The sequence below is a fragment of the Montipora capricornis genome, chromosome 5 (assembly GCF_036669925.1).
Source record: "Montipora capricornis isolate CH-2021 chromosome 5, ASM3666992v2, whole genome shotgun sequence".
Taxonomy (NCBI): Eukaryota; Metazoa; Cnidaria; class Anthozoa; order Scleractinia; family Acroporidae; genus Montipora; species Montipora capricornis.
Window position 1 is genome coordinate 13,100,960 of NC_090887.1, and position 17,500 is coordinate 13,118,459.

At 41.4% G+C, this 17,500-nt stretch overlaps 2 protein-coding genes and 1 pseudogene across 3 annotated transcripts in view; 2 read left to right on the forward strand and 1 right to left on the reverse strand.

Moving 5' to 3' along the window:
• LOC138048821 (uncharacterized) overlaps nt 1-336 on the forward strand; it is a 5,316-nt gene extending 4,980 nt beyond the window's left edge. Inside the window, exon 1 of the mRNA XM_068894940.1 lies at nt 1-336. This exon is cut by the window's left edge and continues 4,980 nt beyond it. The gene's annotated coding sequence lies outside the window, so the exon portion shown is untranslated.
• Nucleotides 337-1,712: 1,376 nt separating this feature from the next.
• Nucleotides 1,713-6,311, forward strand: LOC138049552 (potassium channel subfamily K member 15-like; annotated as a pseudogene).
• A 1,499-nt stretch (nt 6,312-7,810) lies between these two features.
• LOC138049551 (uncharacterized) overlaps nt 7,811-17,500 on the reverse strand; it is a 41,338-nt gene continuing 31,648 nt past the window's right edge. Inside the window, exons 10-13 of one of the 2 annotated variants that reach the window (XM_068895870.1) lie at nt 17,410-17,500; nt 14,770-14,883; nt 12,239-13,292; nt 7,811-9,757 (exon numbers count right to left, since the gene is read on the reverse strand). The exon at nt 17,410-17,500 is cut by the window's right edge and continues 30 nt beyond it. In XM_068895870.1, the coding sequence (XP_068751971.1) occupies nt 12,470-13,292; nt 14,770-14,883; nt 17,410-17,500 (1,028 nt within the window). In that variant the 3' untranslated portion in view covers nt 7,811-9,757; nt 12,239-12,469. The remainder of the gene's footprint in view (nt 9,758-12,238; nt 13,293-14,769; nt 14,884-17,409) is intronic. The other variant, XM_068895871.1, reaches the window with a different exon arrangement.

Consider the following 17,500-nt stretch of genomic DNA (forward strand, 5'->3'; position numbering starts at 1 on the left):
AACGAATCATCAAAACGTCATTCAAAATTATTATCACTAATTTTTACTCTCAATTGTTTAGAACCATACATCAAGTGTATAATATTCACCTCCGAGCAACTTGCGCGGGATTTGCGCTCACAAATAAATGAGTTGAAATCATCTTTTTGTGCTATATTATCTCACTGTTTTAGTATAATTATACTAAAACAACTATTCAGCTACGTGTCGGTGGCTAGTGGTGGAAGTTTACCTAACCACTAGCCAACAAAAAATGGACTTTCTCTGCGCCTGTGCATAATTCTCAAGTGGCCTTGGTGCTGACCGAGAGAGTCGCGGGCTCAGGAAACGAAGGAATAAACAGAATAAACACTTGGACGTTGACGAATTTAGAAATTTAACTTGAAATTCGCGTAATAAGCAACGGACATATCATTGATAGACAGTTGAGTCATCGAAAACAAAACGTTTCCTAGTACGCCTCCTGTTATTTTTATTTTTAAGGAGTTCATTCATGCAGGTTAATGTTTGATTTCGTTTAATTTGTGATTTGCATACACAATAGCTTCAAAAGAAGAAAGCTTTTTTTCGTTTTTGTGCTTAATAATTCAGGCAACCCTGAGGCTAAAAGACTGAAGGGTGTCGACGGCTTAGAAAGGCTAAAGAGCCGAAACTAATTTGGAATGCAATTTAAACTTGTATTTACCGGTGGTCTTTTGAAAGACAAGACGACCTTTTTTCAATTGAATAAACAATGAAAGCATGACTCGGACCAAAAAAATCATTTCAGTTTGAAAAACTGATTAAAGATTTGTCTGTGGGGTGAAAATGACCGACGTTCTTGCCTGTGAGCTTTTCAACGTCAAAACAGCACTGAAACCTCGATAAGTTACATAATTTAGTTAATCATATGAGAAATTTTTCTTTTTTGTTTAGATGTTAGTCGGTGTTGGTTAGTTCTGTAAACATTATTCTTTGTTCTCTTAGGATGTGGTGAAAGAATCTGCCATGACTTATACGCACAAAACCGTTGATTACCTATTTGTGCATAAATTAAAATGATCTAGTGGACTAATTATTTTGAAAATTCTGTTTTCTACCATCCACGTAAAATCGAGTGCCATATCCTTTTAAGAGTATGTGGTCAGGGCTTTGGGGTATTTAGTATGGTTAATTTATGTCTTTTTGTCCACTAAGAAAAGAAAATTCTTATGTTGTCCAGCATGAATATTCCGTGGCAGATAGCATCTCGTGCGGTTCATCATAATGTGTGAACAGTGACATGTTTATTTGCGCAATTTAAATATGTCCTTCATTTATAGCCTTTCCATCGACAGCTTAGCTACGGTGTAAGAGCAACATCTGGTTAATTTGAATATCTATAATATACATGTACAATTCTACCATTGCCTTCCCCACTGGGACACAGAAAGAGACAATTTTCCACCCTTGGGACTTCCCATCAACCAAATTAGAACAAACCTGACCCAAGTTTTGCAAATATCTGTGGTTAAAAAAGAATGGGAAAACCGACCTTTTTTACGATTGTTCTCCTCTGACATTTTAGCCGTAAATTAATCTTACTTCTCGCTGTTCCCAGGAGATGAGAGCATCGTAGTCCACCACGATGGCGTCATTCGCATCACAATAAACCACGAAGAGACGATTTTTCGATCCCCTACCCTCGGGACAAAAGTGCTACAAATGTTTCCCTATCCCCTAGGACTGAAGACCTGGGTATGTCCTGGGGGTTGCCCGAGGAGAAGATAGTAATAGCTGAAACGAAGCTACGCATAATTTTTCAAATGAAGAAGACATCCTGCTTGTCTCTTGAAAGCAAGATTTAAACTATTTGGGGTGTGATTCCCACTGCGTCAAAAATGAGTATCTCCGACAACACAAAGGCTCTTCTTATTCGAGTTACCGTATTTACCACTTATGTTCTGGTTGGAGCCGCTATCTTCCGCGAAATCGAACGCAAAGAGCAACACAGAGAAGTGGAGCGTATTCGCAAAACCAGAATGGAAATATTGCGAAAGTACAACATCACGCGAAGTGATGCTAAGAGATGGGCAGAAACATTCGCCGCCGCATCCCTTAGTGATGAAGACTATCTTGAATGGAATTATGGAAATTCAGTCCTTTTTGCAGTGGTAATCCTAACAACAATAGGTAAGATTTTATAATGTTTGCTTTAAATTTACTTAACTTATCCGAAATTTCAGCGTCACGTTTCACTTGTCATCTTTCTTGTCACAAGCCATTTTCAATTCCGCATCATACTTTTGGCAAACGGAAAAGGCCATTCTCTCCTTCATTTCGCAGTTTCTGGAGCAAAGTATCAATGGATCTATGAAAAAATTCAGTTGTCTTGGGCGAACGTAAAATTTCTTCTTTTCAGTCCGACTGATACCCTGCGAGCAGACGGCTTCGCTCTTTCCTAGATGAGTCGGGAGAGAGAGGTCCCGACTCACTTAGGTCAAAGATCGAAGCGGCTCTGCTCGCAGCTTATCCGATTAATTGAGAAGCTCATAATCAACCACATCTTTACAACGTATACAACTCGGAATTGAAATGCTGCAACATTTTTGGAAGCATGTTGTAAAACAGGCTCATGCATAATATATTTACAATGGTTACTTATACCATTTTTTTTTTCATGGCACGAACAATGGTAAATCGACTTAAATTAACGTGAACTGAGACCATTCTTTTCAACAAAGGGATGTTACGCATCACATCTATTAAATGGCAGATTTCCGTTATTATTTTTTCCGAGGTAAATAGTCATAGAGCTGTGAAAAATAAAACGATAAGTGTTTTGTTTAAGCAATCTAAAATGCGGCTGGTCGGAATATTCTTACATTACTGGTTGAAGAAGTGTATTGTTTGGGTGCACATATAACGGCAATTTTTTAAATGTTTATTTAACCAACTTGTGACATGCCATATGGTTGGGTTCTATACCTCTACTGTTATAGATTCTACGCAATGTATGACGCAATTTATGATGTCTTTTGTTTCTCGTCGAAAATACCGGCCATTTTTTCATTCAAAGTATGACGGTATTTTGGTGATATTTCACTCACAAACTCAAGGTTTTCATCACAGTTGAATTCGCCTAAATGTTTCAGCTGGAGTTGTAAAGTCATTTCACCTGCCTGATTAATGGAAATAAAAAAAGATGCAAAGTGCAATGTCGTGTCATTTTATTCTAATTTGAAAAATATGTTTCAACCAGCATATGAAATTTCCAAGAAGGTCGACCAGACTTGGTTCGACTAAGTTTACTCTTGATTAAGGCGAAATTAAGTATTCAAGAAGAGATGCTTTAACTGCTCGTAACCAAATTGAGGAAACGCTAATCGGTTTAGATATCAGTTGAATGCCGTGTCAATATACTGAATATGATAGACCTGTACAGTTAGCGGCGGTTTTTTACCACTGCAAAGCTTAAAGGGTCATCGTTTTTTAGGGATGTAGAGTCGTTAACCCCATTGAACTCATTGACTCCTAAACTGCCACCTGATTGACGAGTAATAGAAAGAGTAATATCTCACTCCTACGAGTCAATGGGTTACTGATGCTGCAATATGCCATCAAGAGGAGATTCTAAAGACCGCCCTCCGGCGAAAAAGCTGTCGCCAAAAACATGAGAACTTTTCGTAAAAGCTCGCCCGTTATCGATGAACTTTATCTTCTTACTTACTATTTTACCCGGGGGAGTAGGGAACTTTGCATATGAAGGCGCGAGGATGATAGACGGAAATTTTTGAATTAAACCCCTAAAGGAGACCAATCTGGGCGTGACCCAAGCCTTTTTTGACCCCTAAAAGAGACCATATTTAAAACATATATGTACGTATAAAGTTAAACAAAGACCTTTTATCCAGATCAGCATATTGCCTTCTTGGTATCCCATTAGCCACAAAGGGCTTTCATTGACTTCACTTCTGCAATATATCATTGCTTTTTGTTCGTTATCACAACATCAAATGACGAATTTATCCATATTTGCTAATACTCCAATCACAATAAGGTTAAGAACACTACAATACAGCGTAAAAAGTAAGAGTGGAGGGAATGAGAAATTCGTAACCTTTTTAAAATTCTAAAACATTAGAAAAGACAATAAATTGCCCCACAGTACGAAAATAAAACACTAAAAGAGATAAAGGTTAAGAAAAACGAAGGAGATGAGGACGATTGGGAACATTAAACAAACAGCTTCGCAGCTTAGGCCTAGGGCAAACGTCCAATCTTAGTCGCGTCGAATTTATTAAAATAGGTTCCACAAAGTCAGCGCGTGGTAGCAAACGTCGAACCTGCGTCGATCCTATTTCACAAGTTACAATTCATTAGAACACGGGAATAGTACGTGTCCCCCTCTAGCGAAATGCCCAAATACTGTGCTCGTCTGGCCTTTCTTTGGTAATTAATTGCGAAAAATAGAAAGAGAAGACTCGCATTACATACAGCTCTAAGAACAGTACAGTATCAGAGACGACAGCTATTGCCCCACAATAGCTGTCGTCTCTAGTACACTGGAGCAGCGGTCATTTCGATGTGCGAAATCAGCAATGACTTTCGAGAGCTCGCCATTCCCCGGTCGTGAAATTGTCTTTGTACAGCGCATGCTCGTTAGGGGAAAAATAGCGTTTGGCAGATTTTTGTAACGTTTCCGCAGCCCATTACCTTTGAATCAACTATTTGCATGATTTATGAATTGAGTTCAGCGCGTGTTTAGAACGGCGTTTGCTGAAACGCCGAACCACTGTCGCATCGTCCGACTTGGAAAGTCGAACTTATGCTGGAGTCGAACCAATTAATTTGAGTCGAAGCTAATTGCGGCAAACGTCGCACCATTCATGCGCCTATTTCAAAATTAATAGGTTCGTAGAATTAAGCGCGACTAAGATTCGACGTTTACCCCAGGCCTTAATTAAAGAAACTAAAACCTCACGAACGCGTAAAGATCACGTTAAATGAGGGTAATGACAGTTTGAAAAAGCACAGGCGGCATTTGAACTTGAACTCATACAAAATGTAGCGTACGTGTTGGCCTTGGCCTGACTTGTTTTTCTCTCTTCAGGTTATGGGAACATTGTACCCCAGAACAGACCTTGGCCGGTTGTTTCTTGTGGGCATATGCATTTGTTGGGATCCCTGGACTTGTTTGACGCTCAAGACCATGGGAGACAAAATCACAGACACAGTAACCTATTTGTTTATCACTTTTGAACAACGTCTGTTAAAAAGACCGCATCCTCAAAAGGTCAAACTGAAAGTCGCTTTGGGCACAATTACGTTTGACCGTGGCTCTCGTTTTACCCTTGGTAGCATTGGCCATTAAGCTGAGACACGAAGGATGGTCTTACATCGAGTGCTTTTATTTCACCTTTGTTACTTTGAGTACAATGGGTTTGGTGATTATTTACCGCAGTTTGAGAAAAACGCTGATTTTTTGTTCCTGATTCTGGCCTTGATTCGGGCTCAGTTGTGTCTCGAGCATTTTTTGCTCGATGAACAACTTCATAGAGCAACACGGAATGACCGCGCGCATGATGCGGTCAGTGCGCGGGAAAGACGCAGGCAATTCTGCAAATATAAACCGCTTCATGACGCCCAACTATAGGTACAAACAGAGTGATGGACACATCGTTAACGACTGAAAAAGCAGAGGATTTTCATAGCAGATTTTTGGAAAGCAATGAAAACGTGCCCACGGAGCTAGCTACCAAACTCAAGGAGAAACAGCTTCAATGAAGAAATGACGGCGGAAAGCAAAAAACACGGAGAGCTACAATAAGTCTTGGAGTTTTTCACTTTGCTAATCGGCAACGAAAACTTAAGAGATCAATGAACGTTACTTCCCCACTAACATCCGATTAGCCTGCAAAGTAGCAGGGACTTTGAGATCTACGACTGCGACGTCGACGAAAACGTAACGACACCTCAAATTTGTAGACATGCACACAATCGTAAGTCTATGGCGATTATTTCATTTGTTCACGTTGTACTGTGTAGGCGAAGTATTCTAAAAAAAGATTAGGTTCGAGCCTTTTGAGGTTAAAAATTGAGAATGAAACCTTTCACATTTGTACGGTTAATGAAGATTTGTACATTTTTTGCAAGACCTCGTTCAGAGGCTGGTAAACTAGCTAGCTTTTGTTATCGATGGGTATTTAAAGACTATGTCGATGGGCATGCAAAGCACGCCTCGGCTCAGTTTTCGACCGTCGTATGTCCCTATCTTGAATTGAATCCATCGCAATCTGAGGCATATTGTTCTAATTTAATGCTGGATTATTATTATTATATCAATAATGTTAGAGCGAGTTTCAATTGAGTGTCGTAAAACCAAAACCAAAGTAATTACTTTGGCCAATCGAAAAGGACGGGATACTGTCCGGTAAACCGTATCCCATGATCCAATGTCAAAGAGAAGTCTACATAGTCTAGCATCGAAAATGCTTGACCCACTGGGACTGATATCACCCTTCACTGTCAGAGCCAAAATCCTTTTCCAAGAGTTGTGGTTGAAAGGATAACACCTGGGATGGCCCGTTAGATAGAAGCAAAGTGGTTAACTTGGAAGTCAGAGTTGTTGCAGCTAAAAGATGTGACTATCCCTCGATGCTTCGAAAGGCTCTGCGATAGAGGTGCATGGTTTTGGAGATGCTTTTCTCAAGGCGTAAGGAGCAGCAGTGTACATTCAATATAAGAAACAAGCAAGACAATGTTTCCTCGCACCTGGTAATGTCAAAGTCCAGAGTCGCGCCCATTACGAAGGTTGTCAGTCACTTCCAGGGCTGGAAATTTTAGCAGCAGTTGTAAATGCCAGGTTGCTAAAATTCGTTGTAAAGACTTTGCTCATGAAGGTGGATAGAATTGTGTGTTGCTCAGATAGTATGGTGGACTGCATTGGATAAAACGGGGCAGAGTTCTTCCGGGCAGCCATTTGTTGCAATCGTGTGGCTGAGATACAGTCAACATGGGATCCCCAGTGTTAAAATAATAATAATGATAATGATAATGATAATGATAATGATAATGATACTGCGGTATTGCGATGCCAAAAGTAAGGAGAATCCTGCAAACTTGAAAATCTAAGTCACACTGGAAAATTGTAGTGATATGATTTCAAGAACTTTGTTGTGGGATGGACCCCAATGGATGTCTTCGCCTTGTGAACCCGGCACTACCCGCTCAACCTGAAAACGAAGCTGATCCCGCCAAAGCCTGTGAGAAAAAAAGAACTGACCATGTGTGTACACAAGTCGTTGCAGAATCACTGATGATTGTATGTCACGCTACAGGACATGGTTAAATGCTGACTACAATGTCCCGCGTACCAAATGGCCGTTGGCTAAAATTGAAAAGGTTATCCAGGTAACGACGGGCTTGTACGGACCGCTACAGTTAGAGCGCAGAATAGTTTCTACAACAGACCTGTTCAACGTTTACACAAGTTAGAAATTGAGTTAGCAACTCCACAAGTAAGCCCCGAAACTGGGGATCAAGTCCATGGTGGCGAGAAGCCGCAAACGAACACTGTTCATGCGACAAGTATACCTGTTTCCAAGCCTAAATTGAGCGTTGTCCACCCCGAAGGAGGACAAGGTGGGGGGAGTTTTACAACCCGTACTCGTTCTGAAAAAATGATAAAGAAGCCCGAGAGACTGGACCTATGAATAATTATACTAACCCCCACCCCTAGTGTGTAGGACTTACAGTGTTTCGTAAGTCGTAGCATTTCACTCGTATATACATCCCCTTTGTAAATCGATGTGTAGCCGAGTGCAGTGGATTAAAGTCGCGTTACGCTCCAGTTCCTCGTAATTCTTAATAGGCCCAATTCCATTAGTAGGGCTATGGCTCACGTGGTTTACATGGAGTATAATAAAAATATTTGAAACTTTGATTGACTGTCTTTAGAAAAAAGGAGGATGTGGTGGTTTGTACATGAGCTAACATTAATTACAATCTGAAATTATAACCTTCATCCACACGACTACTGGTGCAGATCGCGTACGGTCAATTTCGAATATACAGCTCTCTATAAACAAATAACTTCAATTTGTTTTTCTTCCCACTTAAAACACTCCTTTTATAATATTAATCTTATTCATATTTTAGTGTTGATTGCTTAGTTTTTTCCCTGAATTAAAAAGTTCAAGCGTCAGTTAGGCAAGTTGGCGACAAAAGTTTGAAATTTAAGAAAGTGAGTAAATCACTAGCATTAAAATCCTTTTTTGAAAGCAATGTCTCCTTGGCAGAACCAAAGCTGTGACATTTTTACGTGTTTTTCGAATTCACTTATTAAATACCATGAGTTGTACGAAATTCAGATACAACTAAAGCGACTCTTCTAAACTATAGTCATCTTATTAAAACAGATCATCGCAATTAGTTGTGGTTACGCGTAGTTGCAAAATTAAAATAAATCTTTGCGCGAGCTGCATGCGAAGAATGATTTACGTATTCTAGAAATGTAAAACTTAAACGCATGCCTAGCATTTAGAGTCTTCTAGGACGACTAAGTGGCAAATTCCACTGTTCCGGTAGACTACGAGCAGCGCCGCTTAGTAAGTCGAGTGCGAGGAGAGGAATGGCACGAGAAAAAAGGGCGGCGCAAAATTCACAATTCAAGGAGGAGCTACCGACAAACCCTGGGAGTTTGACCTTTACGGCTGTGAAAGAAGATTCAGATTTCGCGCGGAAATTTTTTCTCGTGCCTTTCTTCTTCTCTCGCCTAACTAAGCAGCGAAGGAGGGACCGGTCGTAGTCCAACGCTCTGGTCTTTCAATTGTGAAAGATAAAGTAATTCCTTTGACCAATTAGATCAGTCACGATAAACCAATCTGAGTAAGAACCACGCAACTTGAACCAGTCAGAATAAGATACAAGTAACTCGTCAAAAGCGCGGGAAAGTGCTGGCGTTCACGTGCAAAGTAGCGACTGGTTTCGGTTTGGCCTCTCTCGGTTGAAAAAAAGTGACACGAATTTTTTAAAGCCAATCAGAAAGTGTAGCGTCCGCAGTCGTTAATTCCCAGTTCTGATTGGTTCACGGCGCTGTTTCCGGCTTCTGCGATTGGGTCATGTTAAGTACTTTGAATTTGGTTCGACCGAACTCGATTGAAAAACCACTACATAGAAAATGAACTGTATTGGGAACTATCAGACTTGTCGCCTCACGCAATCGTCACCTCCATTTAGAAGATACGGCAGTTACAGCTTTTCTTCCTCCATCGTCATCTTTCGGATCAGTGATCCTGATTAAAGTGGAATTCTCGTCATCAAACACGGATAGATTTATATCCCCGAAAGAATGCCTTTCATCACGATGGTTCCCTGTAAAAACAAGTCGTTCTACCCTTTCGTTCTCACTCAAAATACCTGCACTTGGGTCTTGAACAGGAGAGTTTGTTCCGTTGATCTAATAGGTCCTACCATTTGAAGAGAATTTCTTCTCCTGTGCCCTTGTCAGGTAAAGAAGCACCTTGCAAGAATTTCTCCTTTCTGTGTGAGGACTCCTTGGCACAAGGCATAGAAGAAGACGAGGAGTCATCATTGCCGCGAGCTTCAAAGAACATCGTATTCGCACCTGGGCTGCTTGTCAAGCCAACTCGATTCAGTCGACCGCCATTTTCACTGGTACCGTGTCCTTTGGCAGAAGTATCTTCCATCCTGGGACCCCATATTGTGCGATTTGGGCCTCGTTTTTCCTGAATTCCTGCCGGCTGTTCACTTCCTGCTCGGGGTGCTTTTTCTTCACCTACAAATAAAAAAATGGCCCTGGTAATTGTTCTTCCTCGCAACAACAGCGCAGCAAGACGCGATGGGGCCGAAAGCATACTGATATATGGATTCAAAGCATAAAAAGCATGTAAGAGGTTCGATATTTATGTGCACTCATGTGTCCCACACAGCTAGATACCAAAAAGCGGTTCTGTGGCACAAGACAAAACGAGAGGTTTAACGTCTCCTCCTCGGACAGGACGGGGGGGGGAAACACCCCCCTGTAAACCATTTATACAAATGGGTAGGTAGGTGTCTAAGACGAAAGTTGTGACCGCACATCTGCTAGACCTCGAATCCCCCAATCGTCATATCAAACGCCCGACGCGCTACTCTTTCTGCATATTTAGGTAAGACAGCGATATGTTAAGGGCCCACAGACGGATTTTCGCGCTGCGTTGCTAAGGAAGTGAAATGTTACTTCCGGTGTCTGACGTCATCATATCATGAGCTGACCAGAAAAACCCACTCTCAAGCAAAAATCACCGCACTAACCGTTTGTTTCCATCGTAAGTTTCTCCTCGCCCTTCCTCGCGCTCGTTCTCAGATCAACTGCGCATGCGTAAACGAACTGACTTCCGGTTTGAGAAAAGCTAAATTTCCGGCGGTCTTTAAATTTAATTAATTTTTTTGTATATGGCACGTTTCACCCCGAAATACAGAATATAGCTAAGCATTGATGTTTTCTTGAAAATGTTATGGGTATTTCAGTATCGTTTTTATCTCTTTAAAAAGAACTTTTTTCAAAATAAAAATAAAACCATGCTTGGCTAGATGCAAAAAACGAATACAAATTATCAAACCACTGATTAAATACCCAAATTGCGTAGCACGTAGACAAATTTGGAGTTTTATTTTATTCCAGAGTTTTGAAGCAAGCAACCGTGGACAATTTTCCTGTCGGTGTACGTTGGATCACAACCCTCAAACCCTTCACAACCTTTCACTGTTCATAATCCTGTGGGACGTTAAAAGAACCCACACACTTGTCGCAAAGAGTAGGGAATGTAGTTCCCGGTGTTGTGGTCTGTCTTCTGTGATGTATCATGGTCGGGAGGGTAAATGCTCGGAGAAATTAGCTACACCAAGCTACTCTAAAAATCCGAGGGTAAATAAAGATATATGATATGATATATATCAGTGGCTTGATCTGATCGGCGTTATTTCAAGTTGTTGAAAACTAACTGTTTTAAGCAAGAGCCGATACAACGTAGATTTGATTTGATTTGATTTTAGTGGTGTACTATATTTCGGCTGGCCAAACCAGCCTTCTTCAGGTACAATGAGAGTTTACATTGAATTGCTTCTATGTAATATATATATATATAGTAGTATTACGTCACCATCCATTTACTATATATATATTTATTATATAGATATTGATGATGAAATACCAGGATTTCTCCTTTTACTAAAAAATCATATCTTCACCGCGCGCAGTGAACATATCATTTTTATCTTTCACATGTGAGGATATAGGTGTTGTCATGGTAACCAAGACGATTAGCCAATAAAAAAGCGAGCTTTCTCTTCATTGTAAGATACTTTTGTCCTTCATTCTAATTCTTCTCTACTACATTAACATTTTTATTGCAAAATTTGACATTATCATGATTTGTTTTTCATAACTTTCGTATCTTGTTTCATGTTACACAAACATGCGTGTTTTAACGGTTGGTGACCACTTTTTCATCATTTCGAAAACTGCATAAAACAAGTTGTTTTTTAAATCTAGACATTTCATGCTGAAAGTATCTCTCACTCGTTCGCTTCGCTCACTCGTGAGAGATACTTGCAGCACTCGAAGATAAATTTCGTATCCCCGCGCGGCCATGTAATATCCTCTGTATGTACATAGAAGCAATTCAATGTAAACTCTCATTGTACCTGAAGAAGGCTGGTTTGGCCAGCCGAAATATAGTACACCACTAAAATCAAATCAAATCAAATCTACGTTGTATCGGCTCTTGCTTAAAACATTTATTTTATTGGTCACTTGACCATGGGCGTGACATGATGACGTCATATTTAGGGTCATTGGTTTACAAAAAGTTGAAAACTGACCAAAAATAATGTCAAATTCTCTCAAAATTACTTAACAATTACATTCTTAGCAACGCACCCCAAAAAATACGTCAGTGGGCCATTATAAGGATCCAAATAGATTACAATAAAAGCAGAGAATCGATAGGAGTCTGTTTCAAGTTCCTAAGCTTTCGTTTGCCTGTTTAACCCTTCATCCTTAAGAGTACTAGTGACCATAAAAAAAATTTCTTCCTGCTAACGCCAGACGATTTTACTCGTCCATGGGAAACCACTTGGGAGTTTAAGGGTTCACGACCTCTGTCCACTGTCAGTGGTCACTCCTAGATGGCAGCCAAATTTCGACCTTCTTCCACACATACAGACTGCAAACAGTTTCAAGGTCATCAGGTGGTTTCTGAACACAGAAACTTACCTGAAGTCTGTAAGGGCTCGGCTCTTCTCTGTTCAGACGGCACCGGTGACCGGGTAGTGGTGACCGGGTTACCGGCTCCTACCGAATCCAAGGCCCGTCCAGTGGGTCTCTCAACATATTGATTTGTCACAGATGCAGCGCTGTTTGCTGCTGCTGGTGTCTTGAAATGAGCAAGTGTTCCTGACTCCTGCTTTTCGGCCTTAAAAAGGCCCAGTCATTCTATCTTGAGATTCACCTGATATCTTCCGACCGAACACTGGGTTTCGCCCGCACATCGATTTGACGCTGCTGCATTGACGCTGCTGCAGCGGTGCTTGTCGTGGATGTGTCACGAAGATCAAGCCATTCTTTACTCTTCGTATCTATAGATGGCTGGGTGGCCCCTGTTACTGATTGCTCAGAAGTGAACTTTTCTAATGTTTTGCCAGTCACTTTCCCATCCTTCGAAGAACTTGAAGCAACTAGCTCTGCTGTTCCAGGACGTCTTTCCTCCGGAACTGGAGCTGGGTCTTTCCCATTGGTATCAAGTTCATTTATAATTTCCGTGCGAATTCCTGAACTTGCTCCCTCGGGACCTTGACAACATAGTCCACCAGAGTTAGGGGACAACCTTTCCTTTTTCCCTTCTTCAGGAATCGGATGAGGTAACTTTCCATCGATTTTGGAACCTCTGGCCTCTTTCCCCTCTTCAGGAATCGAATAAGATAACTCCCCATTAATGTCACAATCGCTTGCTTTCTTCCCTTCTTCAGGAATGGGATGAGATAATTCCCCATTATTGCCAGAATCGCTTGCTTTCTTCCCTTGTTCAGGAATGGGATGAGATAATTCCCCATTATTGCCAGAATCGCTTGCTTTCTTCCCTTCTTCAGGAATGGGATGAGATAATTCCTGGGGAGTAGATACATTTTCTGTGGGATAACCCGAGCTTTTGTTTTCTAAAACTGGATAGGGTAAGGGTATATCAGAGTTTCCTTGCCCTCTGTTATCTCCATTGTCCTCGGGGTCTAGAAACCAAGGACCTTCTCTGCTGTCAGCGGTACTTGGAGATCTGCTGTAACAAATGACAGAATTCAACTAATTAAGCATCACAGCGAAATCAGTCGCAGCACTGGAACAGGCTAGTCGAGCACGAAAACGAAGAGCACATCGAATACGAGAGGGGGACAGGGGGCGGTAGCCCGGGAGAATAGGTGGCAGGAGGGGTACGGGAGGGGGGAGAGAAAAGGACCGGAAGCGGGAGAGAAATGCAAAACGCTACTTGTTGTCATTTATTAAAGCGACAGAATACTTTAAAAACACAAGAACCCAAAATGACATTTGACCTGCATTAGCGTCTTCTGAGCGATCAAGCAAACAAAAATTCGTGATTGGTCTGAAAAACAGGCTTAATTCCGGTGAAATTGTAAACCCTTTGATTACGTCATAAGTCATGAAATGTCAAGCGGCTGTCGCGTAACTGCCGCACGACGAGCAAAGCGACGCGACTTCATTATAAAAATGTCGGAAAAGATCACTTTAATAGAGCTTTAATAGTATTTTTCGGTGCGGTAGTGAAAGGTCCATGCATGGAAGGCCTTCTTGGGAGCTTGCTCCTTACGACCGTGAATCAGAACAGACTAAAGATTTCACCTCGTGGTGACGTTTGGCTGCGAGTTCGTCATATCTCACTTCCATATTTTAATGACTTTACTCTCATGATCCCAACAAACTCCGGACTGAGTTATTAATCAGAATACAAGGCAATTCAGAACTGCAAGATAGAACTATTAAGACCGCCGTCACTTAAACAGGTCGTCAGAAATAAATTGACGTGAAAATGGTCTGAAATTATAGGTGCCAGCAATTACGTTAGCCTGAAATAAGGGAAGACAACCCCTACACTGGCTATCCTTAACGGCATTTTCAGTGCTGGGCCGGTCCTCACGAGTGCAGTTTTCTTAGAAGTCACCTTCTATTGTTGCTAAGTTTAAGTCATTGTTTCCCCCGAGTTCGTCTCGGGAAGCATCAGGACTTGAGGGAAAACAAAACTAACTAGTTTCCCGAGGGACCATACATTTAAAGCTTTGTTATATATTTAGACTTTTCCTTCAGCAGTCGTAGTAAAACATCGGGAGCGGGCAACAACTGCGGAATTGTGTCCCGGTCGGGATACATCTGAATTTGATCAGGAGCACGTGAGTATGACCACGAATCATCCAATCACAGTGCTCGTTTTGTTGAGTGAAAGTCTAGGTATACAACAATGTACGTTACGAGAGCTGCTACATCACCCGAAAGTGAGGCTTCCACTCAGGTTGTCGAAACGTCAGTCAAAAATGCACCCAAAATAGTCCTCAAAACCACACTTACCCGGACGAACGTACTTAACTTAATTATGATGTGACTACTGGGTTCAAACCATTTACGATTTAAGACGCAAACGAGGAAGGGTCACAGTCTGCGGTCATAAGCATTGACTAATCACCATATTACGTTGAACTTGCTTTGAATTACAGGCTGTGGTGGTTTACAAAAAGGCCTTCCCTTACCTTGGGCTTCCTGTACCAACATTTACGGCGCTTTTGTCTCCAATGCAGGCAGTGCCACCCGAAACGTTAGTATTATAAGTGGTTAGGTCTGGTCTGACAAGTGATGAATGGCCACTACAAAAAACAAAGTTCATTCGGTCGACTTGCATATTTAGAAGAATTATAACACAAAAAACCATTGTAATTATTCTGACTGATTGTAAGATCTGAAAAGGGCGCGTTGAATCAATAAGAGCTCGAAGCAATCACGTGTTCCTTTCTCAAAGCGTGAGGAAGTCGAGGACGGTTTTCGTTGTGCTTCATTGCCCCGGCGACCCATGCTCAGGACATGCCACGTGCGCAGTTGTACTTTATGAAGGTTTGCATGGAAAACCACCGGAGTTTTCTAGCCAGGTCCTTATTAGCGACGCTACCATTAACAGTAAAGAATTTCGATTGTCTCATCAACAGGTACATTAGTAAAAAGCGAAGAGGCATCGTATGAGACAAGGATGCTGTGAGCATCAACTTGGAGGTTCTGTAGATCGTCCACGAAGCCAAAATATCACTGACAGTGTGGTCGTTGATTGACAGAGGTTTGAGCATTTCGTCCAACCATTTTGCTAGCTTGTAGTTATATGTACCTGTTGCGGATAGTATGGGACGCATCGCGAGTTGTTTCTTGTGAGTATTTGGTAGACCATACAGGTAAGCAAGTCTTGAACCTTTTTGAACAACAGAATCAGCAATATCTTTGGGAAGAATTCTTTTTACGGTGGCGGTTAATTCCTTCTCTTTCTCAAGTAGAGCGGGATGAAAATGCTCTGGTGGTCTCCCTCTCATTTTAGGTCTTTCAGCGCTGACAGGTTTAAACTTGGTTTCGTCGTTAATTGATGACTCCTTCAGTAAGCGCACATAATCTGACTTGTCCATTACCACCACTCCTGAACATTTATCAGGCTTAGTGATAATAATGTCGTTCCTCTTCTTTAATTGACCAAGTGCTCTTAGCATTGCTCTTGGTGGTGCTGGAGTCTTGCGTTCGGTGTAGTTTAGAGCTATAGATCGCATACTATCCGATCCGCAACAGGTACATATAACTACAAGCTAGCAAAATGGTTGGACGAAACGCTCAAACCTCTTGTCAATCAACGACCACACTGTCAGTGATATTTTTGGCTTCGTGGACGATCTACAGAACCTTCAAGTTGATGCTCACAGCATCCTTGTCTCATACGATGTCTCTTCGCTTTTTGTTGATGTACCTGTTGATGAGACAATCGAAACTCTGGCCGAAAAAGCATTTAAGGGCGACTGGTTTAACAAAGAACATAATCTCCACGTTAATTTGTGTTTGATCTAAAAATAAGTACTGGTGATCAAACGGTTTAGGGTTGTTTCGTCAATATCTTGGGTCAGTTCGCTAACGTCTAGAACTGAATTCTCAAACGCTTAAATAGATAGACGAAGTGGATATTTGCTGGCACCCGTGGACTAGAATTTGCCATCACTCGTTACGAGGGAAATGAAATGCTCTATTTTTGAACAGTCGTTTAAGAGATGCAATTAGTTACAAAGACAAGGTGTGTCGATACTCAGTAAAAGTTAACGACTGGGCGCTTTATGCCATCCTTCGATGTCACAGTTCTTTCAAATTGGCTGCCTGTATGCGCTGATGCTAGCGTCGCTGCTGAAGGCCAGGCTTAACAAAGTGAACAAACGTAATGGCGCAATTTTTCGATTGGGGCCCAATCGAAAAGCGCTCTAGACAGCAAGAGGCAATTTCGAGTTTACGTCTGCTTCCTCTCCAAAGCGAGTCTAAGTGCGAAGTTTTTGTGATGGTAATTAGTTCTACTTTCCATAAGAATGAAAACTAATTTGCATAAGACACACTGCGCGCTAAGACTCGCTTTGATAAGGAGGCAAAATTTAACTCGGAAATGACCTATTAAAACGCAAAAAATGGTAAAGGCCGAGTGACCATTACACTGAGATCGTCGCCAAGAGACTGGATATTAAAAAGGCACACTTGTTTGCGCAATGACAGGGCACACACGACATGAGAAACTCGTAACTGGAAACGGACACTTTCTTCACAGTGTTTGCATGTCTCAGTACAAGTGATAAAACTAAGTTTAACACTAGAACAGTCATCATTCTCAAGTCACTTTGAGAAGACATAGCAGTTCAACGGTGATCAATAATGGCGCTCAGAGTTTCTTTCCCTTGCAGAACTACATCGCAAGAAGCGTCAATTTCTATTTAGCTAATTAGTGTTGGAGTAAAAACGTATGCACTCGGCTCTTAAAAGATTGAACTGCGGAGTAAAGAATATGAAAAAGTCCATGTATTATGTCTATTGTACAGTGTTTGTATGCCTACACAAGTAAATGAAGAGCTATTGTAGTTCCCCCACCCCACCCCTTCCCCGCCACAAACCCATAAAAGCGGAAACAATCACCCAATCAAACAGCTTGGATTTGCTGACGGCGACAAAAAGTCACACGCGTCGCACCATTGTTTTCCCTGCGGAAAAAGTATAGTGACTTGCGGAATCGATCATTATTATATGTGGAATGTCTTGCAGATGATGGGTACGATTCAGTAAAGGCCCAAGAGACTACGTGATTTTTTTTGTATTGTTTAACATTTAGGACTTACGTTGCACCATTGGGGAAGTCTCCACGATTGACTTGACTACCTAGTCCTACTGCGGCAACGCCACCGTCGTGAACATCGGTTTTAAATTTAT